Source organism: Notolepis coatsorum (assembly GCF_963971535.1).
Source record: "Notolepis coatsorum genome assembly, chromosome: 5".
Taxonomy (NCBI): domain Eukaryota; kingdom Metazoa; phylum Chordata; class Actinopteri; order Aulopiformes; family Paralepididae; genus Notolepis; species Notolepis coatsorum.
In genome coordinates this window covers 159,637,628-159,650,887 of record NC_140169.1, presented here as the reverse complement: position 1 = coordinate 159,650,887, position 13,260 = coordinate 159,637,628, and the positions used below count along the sequence as shown (strand labels likewise).

General features: G+C 49.4%; 1 protein-coding gene across 1 annotated transcript in view; it reads left to right on the top strand.

The window, feature by feature from the left end:
- LOC311228443 (electrogenic aspartate/glutamate antiporter SLC25A12, mitochondrial-like) overlaps window positions 1-13,260 on the top strand; it is a gene marked incomplete at both ends in the record, with an annotated part of 77,557 nt that overhangs the window by 26,145 nt on the left and 38,152 nt on the right. Inside the window, one exon of the mRNA XM_084314350.1 lies at window positions 2,624-2,770. Within this exon, the coding sequence (XP_084170476.1) occupies window positions 2,624-2,770 (147 nt within the window). The remainder of the gene's footprint in view (window positions 1-2,623; window positions 2,771-13,260) is intronic.

Here is a 13,260-nt window from a genome sequence, read left to right as displayed (position 1 = left end):
TCCCCTGTCTTGAACGTTGCTAGACTATGCCTCCCACTGGTCGGCTGTAGTGAGGACAGAAGCCTTGCATCACGTGTCCCCTCCGGTACACGAGGAGGCAGCCTGTCGCATCTTTTCACCGCAGCAGCTCGAACTCTCAGTGGCGAGGAGTAACGCGTGGGAGGCTCACGCTGCCCCCGTCACTTCCTGCTTCCGCCGCACCGGCGTCACCCAACCAACCTGTAGGAGTCGCTGTCCACAATGTCAAATCCCCACCCACTGGCTTTCCCCACCCTCTAACACTTGCCAATTGTGTTAGTATGAACGACCGGCCAAGGCGGTAGCAATGCCGAGAGCTGGGCTCGAACCCAGCGTCTCCTGCGTTAGAGGCGAGCGCCTTGCCCACTGCGCCAATCAGCCGCCCTATCAAAGGAACATTTAAAGGCATCCCAAGTATAAAAGGACAGAAGTCTGGAGATATATAAGGGCAGCTTACCTAGCAATGACTTCAGGATAAAAATCAACATGTGTGATTGTCTTCTTTGATACAGAGCTTCTTTGATTCCAAATCACATGGAATCTGATCTTTTCAATTCTGATTCGGGCCACTTTCATAATATGTCGGTCCTGAATCAGATACAGGTCCGATTACGTGACCTCAATCTGAACACTCGTGCGACTTTCATGTGACTTTTATCTCACTCTCGTCTAAATTGATATTCGTCACAATTATTTGTGTCCATCTTCTTTATTGTTCATTTGCTGCATGCAGGTCAGTTCAGGAGCAGTGTGACCCGTTCACACTGGAATCTGATATTGGGACAAAATAATGTCAACAGCCAAACAAAATAAATCAGATCTGAGCAATAAATCAGAATTGAGCATTAAGGCTTGCAGTGTGAACGCAGCCCAAAAGTCATAGGGAGAAAAAAAACTCATTACGATGAACATGGAAGCGTTCTCCTTTCTCCTGGACTCAGAAGGAGCTTCTATCCGAGGCCATCAGGATGCTCCATGACTCTGTGCAACACTAATCCATCCATCTAGACCAGGGGTTCTCAAACTTTTTCACCCCCCCCCCCCCCCCCCCCCCCCCCATTTTATTTAGGATTTTTCTTGGGGACCCCACACTTAATGTATCCTCAATAACTTCTACTTGTGCACAATAGAGAGCATCCTGACTGGTACCATCACCTCCTGGTTTTGGAATAGCACCGCACAAGACCGCAGCAGACTACAGAGAGTGGCACGTTCAGCCGAACGCACAATTGAGGTGGGCTTCCCACTCTCCAGGACGTTTATAACAAGTGTTGCAGGGCCAAGGCTAAGAGAATACCGGAGCCTCATGGCCGGTACAGAGAGACTCAGAAGGAGCTTCTATCCCCAGGCCATCAGGATGCTCGATGACAATGACACTATGTAACTAACAACCCATCATCTACACACACTGCACACACACACATCCACATGTACACACTCACTTTAAACAAACACTCACCTTACCACACACTTTAACACACTTTATATTTATCTATTATTAAAGAGATTTGCACCACATTCAATACCTCATTTGCACCCTACCCCAAGTTTTGTACCTCTGCATTCTACCTCACTGTTACTCATTTTACTCTGTATTGTATATTGTATATTGTATGTATATTGACTTTACCTACTTTTTTTACTTCTTAATTTTTTTACTTACTTTCTCTTTACTGTATGTAGCACAAGGCTCATAAGAAACAAGCATTTCATTATAAAGTATTCTGTATTTTGTTCTGACAAATAAAAAACAAACTTGAACTCTGTCAGTGTGAACTGAGCCTTGTCGTGGTATCAGGCCTTGACTCCTCCCCCCTCTGTCAGTGTGAACGGAGCCTTGTCGTGGGCCCAGGCCTTGACTCCTCCCCTCTGTCAGTGTGGCTCAGGCCTTGACTCCTCCCCCTCTGTCTGTGTGGCTCAGGCCTCGACTCCTCCCCCCTGTCAGTGTTGCTCAGGCCTTGACTCCTCCCCCCTCTGTCAGTGTGGCTCAGGCCTTGACTCCTCCCCCCTGTCAGTGTTGCTCAGGCCTTGACTCCTCCCCCCTCTGTCAGTGTGGCTCAGGCCTTGACTCCTCCCCCCCCTGTCAGTGTGGCCCAGGCCTTGACTCCTCCCCCCTCTGTCAGTGTGGCCCAGGCCTTGACTCCTCCCCCCTCTGTCAGTGTGGCCCAGGCCTTGACTCCTCCCCCCTCTGTCAGTGTGGCCCAGGCCTTGACTCCTCCCCCTCTGTCAGTGTGGCCCAGGCCTTGACTCCTCCCCCCTCTGTCAGTGTGGCCCAGGCCTTGACTCCTCCCCCCTCTGTCAGTGTGGCCCAGGCCTTGACTCCTCCCCCCCTCTGTCAGTGTGGCCCAGGCCTTGACTCCTCCCCCCTCTGTCAGTGTGGCCCAGGCCTTGACTCCTCCCCCCTGTCAGTGTGGCCCAGGCCTTGACTCCTCCCCCTCCTCCCCCCTCTGTCAGTGTGGCCTAGGCCTTGACTCCTTCCCCCTCTGTCAGTGTGGCCCAGGCCTTGACTCCTCCCCCCTCTGTCAGTGTGGCCCAGGCCTTGACTCCTCCCCCCTCTGTCAGTGTGGCCCAGGCCTTGACTCCTCCCCCCTCTGTCTCTCCACAGGAGCTGCAGTCGGAGCACATCCGCCAGGCCTTCGCCGTGAAGGACAAGAACAAGAGCGGAGCCATCACCTCGCTGGACTTCAGCGACATCATGTCCACCATCAGGCACCACATGCTGACCACCTTCGTGGAGGAGAACCTGGTCTCAGTGAGTTCCTAGAGAGAGAGAACCTGGTCTCAGTGAGTTCCTAGAGAGAGATAACCTGGTCTCAGTGGGTTCCTAGAGAGAGAACCTGGTCTCAGTGGGTTCCTAGAGAGAGAACCTGGTCTCAGTGAGTTCCTAGAGAGAGAGAACCTGGTCTCAGTGAGTTCCTAGAGAGAGAGAACCTGGTCTCAGTGAGTTCCTAGAGAGAGAACCTGGTCTCAGTGAGTTCCTAGAGAGAGAGAACCTGGTCTCAGTGAGTTCCTAGAGAGAGAGAACCTGGTCTCAGTGAGTTCCTAGTGAGAGAGAACCTGGTCTCAGTGAGTTCCTAGAGAGAGAGAACCTGGTCTCAGTGAGTTCCTAGAGAGAGAACCTGGTCTCAGTGAGTTCCTAGAGAGAGAACCTGGTCTCAGTGAGTTCCTAGAGAGAGAGAACCTGGTCTCAGTGAGTTCCTAGAGAGAGAGAACCTGGTCTCAGTGAGTTCCTAGAGAGAGAGAACCTGGTCTCAGTGAGTTCCTAGAGAGAGAACCTGACCTCAGTGAGTTCCTAGAGAGAGAACCTGGTCTCAGTGAGTTCCTAGAGAGAGAGAACCTGGTCTCAGTGAGTTCCTAGAGAGAGAACCTGGTCTCAGTGAGTTCCTAGAGAGAGAACCTGGTCTCAGTGAGTTCCTAGAGAGAGAGAACCTGGTCTCAGTGAGTTCCTAGAGAGAGAACCTGGTCTCAGTGAGTTCCTAGAGAGAGAGAACCTGGTCTCAGTGAGTTCCTAGAGAGAGAACCTGGTCTCAGTGAGTTCCTAGAGAGAGAACCTGGTCTCGGTGAGTTCCTAGAGAGAGAACCTGGTCTCAGTGAGTTCCTAGAGAGAGAACCTGGTCTCAGTGAGTTCCTAGAGAGAGAGAACCTGGTCTCAGTGAGTTCCTAGAGAGATAACCTGGTCTCAGTGAGTTCCTAGAGAGAGAACCTGGTCTCAGTGAGTTCCTAGAGAGAGAGAACCTGACCTCAGTGAGTTCCTAGAGAGAGAACCTGAGCTCAGTGAGTTCCTAGAGAGAGAGAACCTGGTCTCAGTGAGTTCCTAGAGAGAGAACCTGGTCTCAGTGAGTTCCTAGAGAGAGAACCTGGTCTCAGTGAGTTCCTAGAGAGAGAGAACCTGGTCTCAGTGAGTTCCTAGAGAGAGAGAACCTGGTCTCAGTGAGTTCCTAGAGAGAGAACCTGGTCTCAGTGAGTTCCTAGAGAGAGAGAACCTGGTCTCAGTGAGTTCCTAGAGAGAGAGAACCTGGTCTCAGTTAGTTCCTAGAGAGAGAACCTGGTCTCAGTGAGTTCCTAGAGAGAGAACCTGGTCTCAGTGAGTTCCTAGAGAGAGAACCTGGTCTCAGTGAGTTCCTAGAGAGAGATAACCTGGTCTCAGTGAGTTCCTAGAGAGAGAACCTGGTCTCAGTGAGTTCCTAGAGAGAGAACCTGGTCTCAGTGAGTTCCTAGAGAGAGAACCTGGTCTCAGTGAGTTCCTAGAGAGAGAACCTGGTCTCAGTGAGTTCCTAGAGAGAGAGAACCTGGTCTCAGTGAGTTCCTAGAGAGAGAGAACCTGGTCTCAGTGAGTTCCTAGAGAGAGAACCTGGTCTCAGTGAGTTCCTAGAGAGAGAGAACCTGGTCTCAGTGAGTTCCTAGAGAGAGAACCTGGTCTCAGTGAGTTCCTAGAGAGAGAGAGAACCTGATCTCAGTGAGTTCCTAGAGAGAGAGAACCTGGTCTCAGTGAGTTCCTAGAGAGAGAACCTGGTCTCAGTGAGTTCCTAGAGAGAGAGAACCTGGTCTCAGTGAGTTCCTAGAGAGAGAACCTGGTCTCAGTGAGTTCCTAGAGAGAGAGAACCTGGTCTCAGTGAGTTCCTAGAGAGAGAGAACCTGGTCTCAGTGAGTTCCTAGAGAGAGAACCTGGTCTCAGTGAGTTCCTAGAGAGAGAACCTGACCTCAGTGAGTTCCTAGAGAGAGAACCTGGTCTCAGTGAGTTCCTAGAGAGAGAACCTGGTCTCAGTGAGTTCCTAGAGAGAGAGAACCTGGTCTCAGTGAGTTCCTAGAGAGAGAACCTGGTCTCAGTGAGTTCCCAGAGAGAGAACCTGGTCTCAGTGAGTTCCTAGAGAGAGAACCTGGTATCAGTGAGTTCCTAGAGAGAGAACCTGGTCTCAGTGAGTTCCTAGAGAGAGAGAACCTGGTCTCAGTGAGTTCCTAGAGAGAGAACCTGGTCTCAGTGAGTTCCTAGAGAGAGAGAACCTGGTCTCAGTGAGTTCCTAGAGAGAGAACCTGACCTCAGTGAGTTCCTAGAGAGAGAACCTGGTCTCAGTGAGTTCCTAGAGAGAGAACCTGGTCTCAGTGAGTTCCTAGAGAGAGAACCTGGTCTCAGTGAGTTCCTAGAGAGAGAGAGAACCTGGTCTCAGTGAGTTCCTAGAGAGAGAGAACCTGGTCTCAGTGAGTTCCTAGAGAGAGAACCTGGTCTCAGTGAGTTCCTAGAGAGAGAGAACCTGGTCTCAGTGAGTTCCTAGAGAGAGAACCTGGTCTCAGTGAGTTCCTAGAGAGAGAACCTGGTCTCAGTGAGTTCCTAGAGAGAACCTGGTCTCAGTGAGTTCCTAGAGAGAGAACCTGGTCTCAGTGAGTTCCTAGAGAGAGAACCTGGTCTCAGTGAGTTCTTAGAGAGAGAACCTGGTCTCAGTGAGTTCCTAGAGAGAGAACCTGGTCTCAGTGAGTTCCTAGAGAGAGAACCTGGTCTCAGTGAGTTCCTAGAGAGAGATAACCTGGTCTCAGTGAGTTCCTAGAGAGAGAGAACCTGGTCTCAGTGAGTTCCTAGAGAGAGAACCTGGTCTCAGTGAGTTCCTAGAGAGAGAACCTGGTCTCAGTGAGTTCCTAGAGAGAGAGAACCTGGTCTCAGTGAGTTCCTAGAGAGAGAGAACCTGGTCTCAGTGAGTTCCTAGAGAGAGAACCTGGTCTCAGTGAGTTCCTAGAGAGAGAGAACCTGGTCTCAGTGAGTTCCTAGAGAGAGAGAACCTGGTCTCAGTTAGTTCCTAGAGAGAGAACCTGGTCTCAGTGAGTTCCTAGAGAGAGAACCTGGTCTCAGTGAGTTCCTAGAGAGAGAGAACCTGGTCTCAGTGAGTTCCTAGAGAGAGAGAACCTGGTCTCAGTGAGTTCCTAGAGAGAGAACCTGGTCTCAGTGAGTTCCTAGAGAGAGAGAACCTGGTCTCAGTGAGTTCCTAGAGAGAGAACCTGGTCTCAGTGAGTTCCTAGAGAGAGAGAGAACCTGGTCTCAGTGAGTTCCTAGAGAGAGAGAACCTGGTCTCAGTGAGTTCCTAGAGAGAGAACCTGGTCTCAGTGAGTTCCTAGAGAGAGAGAACCTGGTCTCAGTGAGTTCCTAGAGAGAGAACCTGGTCTCAGTGAGTTCCTAGAGAGAGAGAACCTGGTCTCAGTGAGTTCCTAGAGAGAGAGAACCTGGTCTCAGTGAGTTCCTAGAGAGAGAACCTGACCTCAGTGAGTTCCTAGAGAGAGAACCTGGTCTCAGTGAGTTCCTAGAGAGAGAACCTGGTCTCAGTGAGTTCCTAGAGAGAGAGAACCTGGTCTCAGTGAGTTCCTAGAGAGAGAACCTGGTCTCAGTGAGTTCCCAGAGAGAGAACCTGGTCTCAGTGAGTTCCTAGAGAGAGAACCTGGTATCAGTGAGTTCCTAGAGAGAGAACCTGGTCTCAGTGAGTTCCTAGAGAGAGAGAACCTGGTCTCAGTGAGTTCCTAGAGAGAGAACCTGGTCTCAGTGAGTTCCTAGAGAGAGAGAACCTGGTCTCAGTGAGTTCCTAGAGAGAGAACCTGACCTCAGTGAGTTCCTAGAGAGAGAACCTGGTCTCAGTGAGTTCCTAGAGAGAGAACCTGGTCTCAGTGAGTTCCTAGAGAGAGAACCTGGTCTCAGTGAGTTCCTAGAGAGAGAGAGAACCTGGTCTCAGTGAGTTCCTAGAGAGAGAGAACCTGGTCTCAGTGAGTTCCTAGAGAGAGAACCTGGTCTCAGTGAGTTCCTAGAGAGAGAGAACCTGGTCTCAGTGAGTTCCTAGAGAGAGAACCTGGTCTCAGTGAGTTCCTAGAGAGAGAACCTGGTCTCAGTGAGTTCCTAGAGAGAACCTGGTCTCAGTGAGTTCCTAGAGAGAGAACCTGGTCTCAGTGAGTTCCTAGAGAGAGAACCTGGTCTCAGTGAGTTCTTAGAGAGAGAACCTGGTCTCAGTGAGTTCCTAGAGAGAGAACCTGGTCTCAGTGAGTTCCTAGAGAGAGAACCTGGTCTCAGTGAGTTCCTAGAGAGAGATAACCTGGTCTCAGTGAGTTCCTAGAGAGAGAGAACCTGGTCTCAGTGAGTTCCTAGAGAGAGAACCTGGTCTCAGTGAGTTCCTAGAGAGAGAGAACCTGGTCTCAGTGAGTTCCTAGATAGAGAACCTGGTCTCAGTGAGTTCCTAGAGAGAGAGAGAACCTGGTCTCAGTGAGTTCCTAGAGAGAGAGAACCTGGTCTCAGTGAGTTCCTAGAGAGAGAGAACCTGGTCTCAGTGAGTTCCTAGAGAGAGAGAACCTGGTCTCAGTGAGTTCCTAGAGAGAGCACCTGGTCTCGGTGAGTTCCTAGAGAGAGAACCTGGTCTCATTGAGTTCCTAGAGAGAGAACCTGGTCTCAGTGAGTTCCTAGAGAGAGAGAACCTGGTCTCAGTGAGTTCCTAGAGAGAGAGAACCTGGTCTCAGTGAGTTCCTAGAGAGAGAACCTGGTCTCAGTGAGTTCCTAGAGAGAGAGAACCTGGTCTCAGTGAGTTCCTAGAGAGAGAGAACCTGGTCTCAGTGAGTTCCTAGAGAGAGAGAACCTGGTCTCAGTGAGTTCCTAGAGAAAGAACCTGGTCTCAGTGAGTTCCTAGAGAGAGAGAACCTGGTCTCAGTGAGTTCCTAGAGAGAGAACCTGGTCTCAGTGAGTTCCTAGAGAGAGAGAACCTGGTCTCAGTGAGTTCCTAGAGAGAGAGAACCTGGTCTCAGTGAGTTCCTAGAGAGAGAACCTGACCTCAGTGAGTTCCTAGAGAGAGAGAACCTGGTCTCAGTGAGTTCCTAGAGAGAGCACCTGGTCTCGGTGAGTTCCTAGAGAGAGAACCTGGTCTCATTGAGTTCCTAGAGAGAGAACCTGGTCTCAGTGAGTTCCTAGAGAGAGAGAACCTGGTCTCAGTGAGTTCCTAGAGAGAGAGAACCTGGTCTCAGTGAGTTCCTAGAGAGAGAACCTGGTCTCAGTGAGTTCCTAGAGAGAGAGAACCTGGTCTCAGTGAGTTCCTAGAGAGAGAGAACCTGGTCTCAGTGAGTTCCTAGAGAGAGAGAACCTGGTCTCAGTGAGTTCCTAGAGAAAGAACCTGGTCTCAGTGAGTTCCTAGAGAGAGAGAGAACCTGGTCTCAGTGAGTTCCTAGAGAGAGAACCTGGTCTCAGTGAGTTCCTAGAGAGAGAGAACCTGGTCTCAGTGAGTTCCTAGAGAGAGAGAACCTGGTCTCAGTGAGTTCCTAGAGAGAGAACCTGACCTCAGTGAGTTCCTAGAGAGAGAACCTGGTCTCAGTGAGTTCCTAGAGAGAGAGAACCTGGTCTCAGTGAGTTCCTAGAGAGAGAGAACCTGGTTTCAGTGAGTTCTTAGAGAGAGAACCTGACCCCAGTGAGTTCCTAGAGAGAGAACCTGGTCTCAGTGAGTTCCTAGAGAGAGAGAGAACCTGGTCTCAGTGAGTTCCTAGAGAGAGAGAACCTGGTTTCAGTGAGTTCCTAGAGAGAGCACCTGATCTCAGTGAGTTCCTAGAGAGAGAGAACCTGGTCTCAGTGAGTTCCTAGAGAGAGAGAACCTGGTCTCAGTGAGTTCCTAGAGAGAGAACCTGGTCTCAGTGAGTTCCTAGAGAGAGAACCTGGTCTCAGTGAGTTCCTAGAGAGAGAGAACCTGGTCTCAGTGAGTTCCTAGAGAGAGAACCTGGTCTCAGTGAGTTCCTAGAGAGAGAACCTGGTCTCAGTGAGTTCCTAGAGAGAGAACCTGGTCTCAGTGAGTTCCTAGAGAGAGAACCTGGTCTCAGTGAGTTCCTAGAGAGAGAGAACCTGGTCTCAGTGAGTTCCTAGAGAGAGAACCTGGTCTCAGTGAGTTCCTAGAGAGAGAGAACCTGGTCTCAGTGAGTTCCTAGAGAGAGAACCTGGTCTCAGTGAGTTCCTAGAGAGAGAGAACCTGGTCTCAGTGAGTTCCTAGAGAGAGAACCTGGTCTCAGTGAGTTCCTAGAGAGAGAACCTGGTCTCAGTGAGTTCCTAGAGAGAGAGAACCTGACCTCAGTGAGTTCCTAGAGAGAGAGAACCTGACCTCAGTGAGTTCCTAGAGAGAGAACCTGGTCTCAGTGAGTTCCTAGAGAGAGAGAGAGAACCTGGTCTCAGTGAGTTCCTAGAGAGAGAACCTGGTCTCAGTGAGTTCCTAGAGAGAGAACCTGGTCTCAGTGAGTTCCTAGAGAGAGAACCTGGTCTCAGTGAGTTCCTAGAGAGAGAACCTGGTCTCAGTGAGTTCCTAGAGAGAGAACCTGGTCTCAGTGAGTTTCTAGAGAGAGAACCTGGTCTCAGTGAGTTCCTAGAGAGAGAACCTGACCTCAGTGAGTTCCTAGAGAGAGAACCTGACCTCAGTGAGTTTCTAGAGAGAGAGAACCTGGTCTCAGTGAGTTCCTAGAGAGAGAACCTGGTCTCAGTGAGTTCCTAGAGAGAGAGAACCTGGTCTCAGTGAGTTCCTAGAGAGAGAGAACCTGGTCTCAGTGAGTTCCTAGAGAGAGAGAACCTGGTCTCAGTGAGTTCCTAGAGAGAGAGAATCTGGTCTCGGTGAGTTCCTAGAGAGAGAACCTGGTCTCAGTGAGTTCCTAGAGAGAGAACCTGGTCTCAGTGAGTTCCTAGAGAGATAACCTGGTCTCAGTGAGTTCCTAGAGAGAGAGAACCTGGTCTCAGTGATTTCCTAGAGAGAGAGAACCTGGTCTCAGTGAGTTCCTAGAGAGAGAGAACCTGGTCTCAGTGAGTTCCTAGAGAGAGAACCTGGTCTCAGTGAGTTCCTAGAGAGAGAACCTGGTCTCAGTGAGTTCCTAGAGAGAGAACCTGGTCTCAGTGAGTTCCTAGAGAGAGAGAACCTGGTCTCAGTGAGTTCCTAGAGAGAGAACCTGGTCTCAGTGAGTTCCTAGAGAGAGAGAACCTGGTCTCAGTGAGTTCCTAGATATAGAACCTGGTCTCAGTGAGTTCCTAGAGAGAGAACCTGGTCTCAGTGAGTTCCTAGAGAGAGAACCTGACCTCAGTGAGTTCCTAGAGAGAGAACCTGGTTTCAGTGAGTTCCTAGAGAGAGAACCTGGTTTCAGTGAGTTCCTAGAGAGAGAGAACCTGGTCTCAGTGAGTTCCTAGAGAGAGAACCTGGTCTCAGTGAGTTCCTAGAGAGAGAACCTGGTCTCAGTGAGTTCCTAGAGAGAGAGAACCTGGTCTCAGTGAGTTCCTAGAAAGAGAACCTGGTCTCAGTGAGTTCCTAGAGAGAGAACCTGGTCTCAGTGAGTTCCTAGAGAGAGAGAACCTGGTCTCAGTGAGTTCCTAGAGAGAGAACCTGGTCTCAGTGAGTTCCTAGAGAGAGAGAGAACCTGGTCTCAGTTAGTTCCTAGAGAGAGAGAACCTGGTCTCAGTGAGTTCCTAGAGAGAGAGAACCTGGTCTCAGTGAGTTCCTAGAGAGAGAACCTGGTCTCAGTGAGTTCCTAGAGAGAGAGAACCTGGTCTCAGTGAGTTCCTAGAGAGAGAACCTGGTCTCAATGAGTTCCTAGAGAGAGAGAACCTGGTCTCAGTGAGTTCCTAGAGAGAGAACCTGGTCTCAGTGAGTTCCTAGAGAGAGAACCTGGTCTCAGTGAGTTCCTAGAGAGAGAGAACCTGGTCTCAGTGAGTTCCTAGAGAGAGAGAACCTGGTCTCAGTGAGTTCCTAGAGAGAGAACCTGGTCTCAGTGAGTTCCTAGAGAGAGAACCTGGTCTCAGTGAGTTCCTAGAGAGAGAGAACCTGGTCTCAGCGAGTTCCTAGAGAGAGAGAACCTGGTCTCAGTGAGTTCCTAGAGAGACAACCTGGTCTCAGTGAGTTCCTAGAGAGAGAACCTGGTCTCAGTGAGTTCCTAGAGAGAAAACCTGGTCTCAGTGAGTTCCTAGAGAGAGAGAACCTGGTCTCAGTGAGTTCCTAGAGAGAGAACCTGGTCTCAGTGAGTTCCTAGAGAGAGAGAACCTGGTCTCAGTGAGTTCCTAGAGAGAGAACCTGGTCTCGTGAGTTCCTAGAGAGAGAACCTGGTCTCAGTGAGTTCCTAGAGAGAGAGAACCTGGTCTCAGTGAGTTCCTAGAGAGAGAACCTGACCTCAGTCAGTTCCTAGAGAGAGAGAACCTGGTCTCAGTGAGTTCCTAGAGAGAGAGAACCTGGTCTCAGTGAGTTCCTAGAGAGAGAACCTGGTCTCGTGAGTTCCTAGAGAGAGAACCTGGTCTCAGTGAGTTCCTAGAGAGAGAGAACCTGGTCTCAGTGAGTTCCTAGAGAGAGAACCTGACCTCAGTGAGTTCCTAGAGAGAGAGAACCTGGTCTCGTGAGTTCCTAGAGAGAGAACCTGGTCTCAGTGAGTTCCTAGAGAGAGAGAACCTGACCTCAGTGAGTTCCTAGAGAGAGAACCTGGTCTCAGTGAGTTCCTAGAGAGAGAACCTGGTCTCAGTGAGTTCCTAGAGAGAGATAACCTGGTCTCAGTGAGTTCCTAGAGAGAGAGAACCTGGTCTCAGTGAGTTCCTAGAGAGAGAACCTGGTCTCAGTGAGTTCCTAGAGAGAGAGAACCTGGTCTCAGTGAGTTCCTAGAGAGAGAGAACCTGGTCTCAGTGAGTTCCTAGAGAGAGAACCTGGTCTCAGTGAGTTCCTAGAGAGAGAGAATCTGGTCTCAGTGAGTTCCTAGAGAGAGAACCTGGTCTCAGTGAGTTCCTAGAGAGAGAGAACCTGGTCTCAGTGAGTTCCTAGATAGAGAACCTGGTCTCAGTGAGTTCCTAGAGAGAGAGAACCTGGTCTCGTGAGTTCCTAGAGAGAGAACCTGGTCTCGTGAGTTCCTAGAGAGAGAACCTGGTCTCAGTGAGTTCCTAGAGAGAGAGAACCTGGTCTCAGTGAGTTCCTAGAGAGAGAGAACCTGGTCTCATTGAGTTCCTAGAGAGAGAACCTGGTCTCAGTGAGTTCCTAGAGAGAGAGAACCTGGTCTCAGTGAGTTCCTAGAGAGAGAACATGGTCTCAGTGAGTTCCTAGAGAGAGAACCTGACCTCAGTGAGTTCCTAGAGAAAGAACCTGGGCCCTCATTCATCAACGTGTCTTACGCACAGATTTGTGCTTACCCTGTGCGTACGATCATTTCTAAGCAAAGAGTGGGATTCATCAATTTCAACTTGAACTTGACTTTGTGCTTATGTGTACGCACAGCTCGGACCACACTTAGCTGACGCCCAGTGGTAGAATATATTATTACAACAAGGAAATGAGCTTCTGTGCATAATAACACTGACATGTTCTGTATGAACCGTAATTCATTATAGTTCATTGTAAAATAGCAACAGTAGTGTAATTATGGTCAAAACCCTATAAATAGCATTTGGAATAATAGATCTTTCTCTCAGAATGAATGCAGCATGGTTTATATAGCGTTATCGGAATATACGGGGTGTAGGCTACTGACTGACTGCGCTCCGCGTATCTCAACTCGTTATTATTTTGCGCACAGACCGCAGAAACACAGGAACGTTTTGATTATATTTAAAAGGCTTTACGTTAAACGAAACAAGTGGAGTTTCGAAGCTGTAAGCAGAGTCATATGAACACCCACGATATAGTGTTCTTCCCCCTTTTTACTGCATAAGAAAGAATAGAAAACGCATTGCAATGACACCAGATAGTGGACAGACTATGTATATGATGGGATTCAAGTTCGCGTTTTTGTTGATCATAGGCATGCTGTCAGAGTATGATATCTTAATCAAACATTCTAGAACATTTGTCGTCACAGATCATGTCCTAATAGAACATAGGCTATGGGATGGCATGGTCCATCGTGATATTGTGTGGACTGTTATTATTACTGTACCGGTACCACCCATTGTGACAACAGCCTTGTGAGTCCCGCACACAAACGTGATGGAATTCAAGTTCATGTATTGAAAGGCAGGCTACATCATACATGCAGTGAGATTCATTGTTCTTGTATATGCTCTCGTATTATTGTTTATATAGGCTACCCAATACTGACATCAAAATAGATTGTAGTATGCCTCTAGAAATCATATGCAGCAGGTAGAAAATTGACGGAAGATCCATCGCGATTTGGAATAAAATTGAGGAGAACTTTAATCCCTGGGTATTAATCAAACAACACGGGAAAAGGCAGTCATATTCCAGCGCGGTCTTTGTGTTTGCGCTGCCCAGGCAGCAATGGTTAATAGATATCATATCCGACATC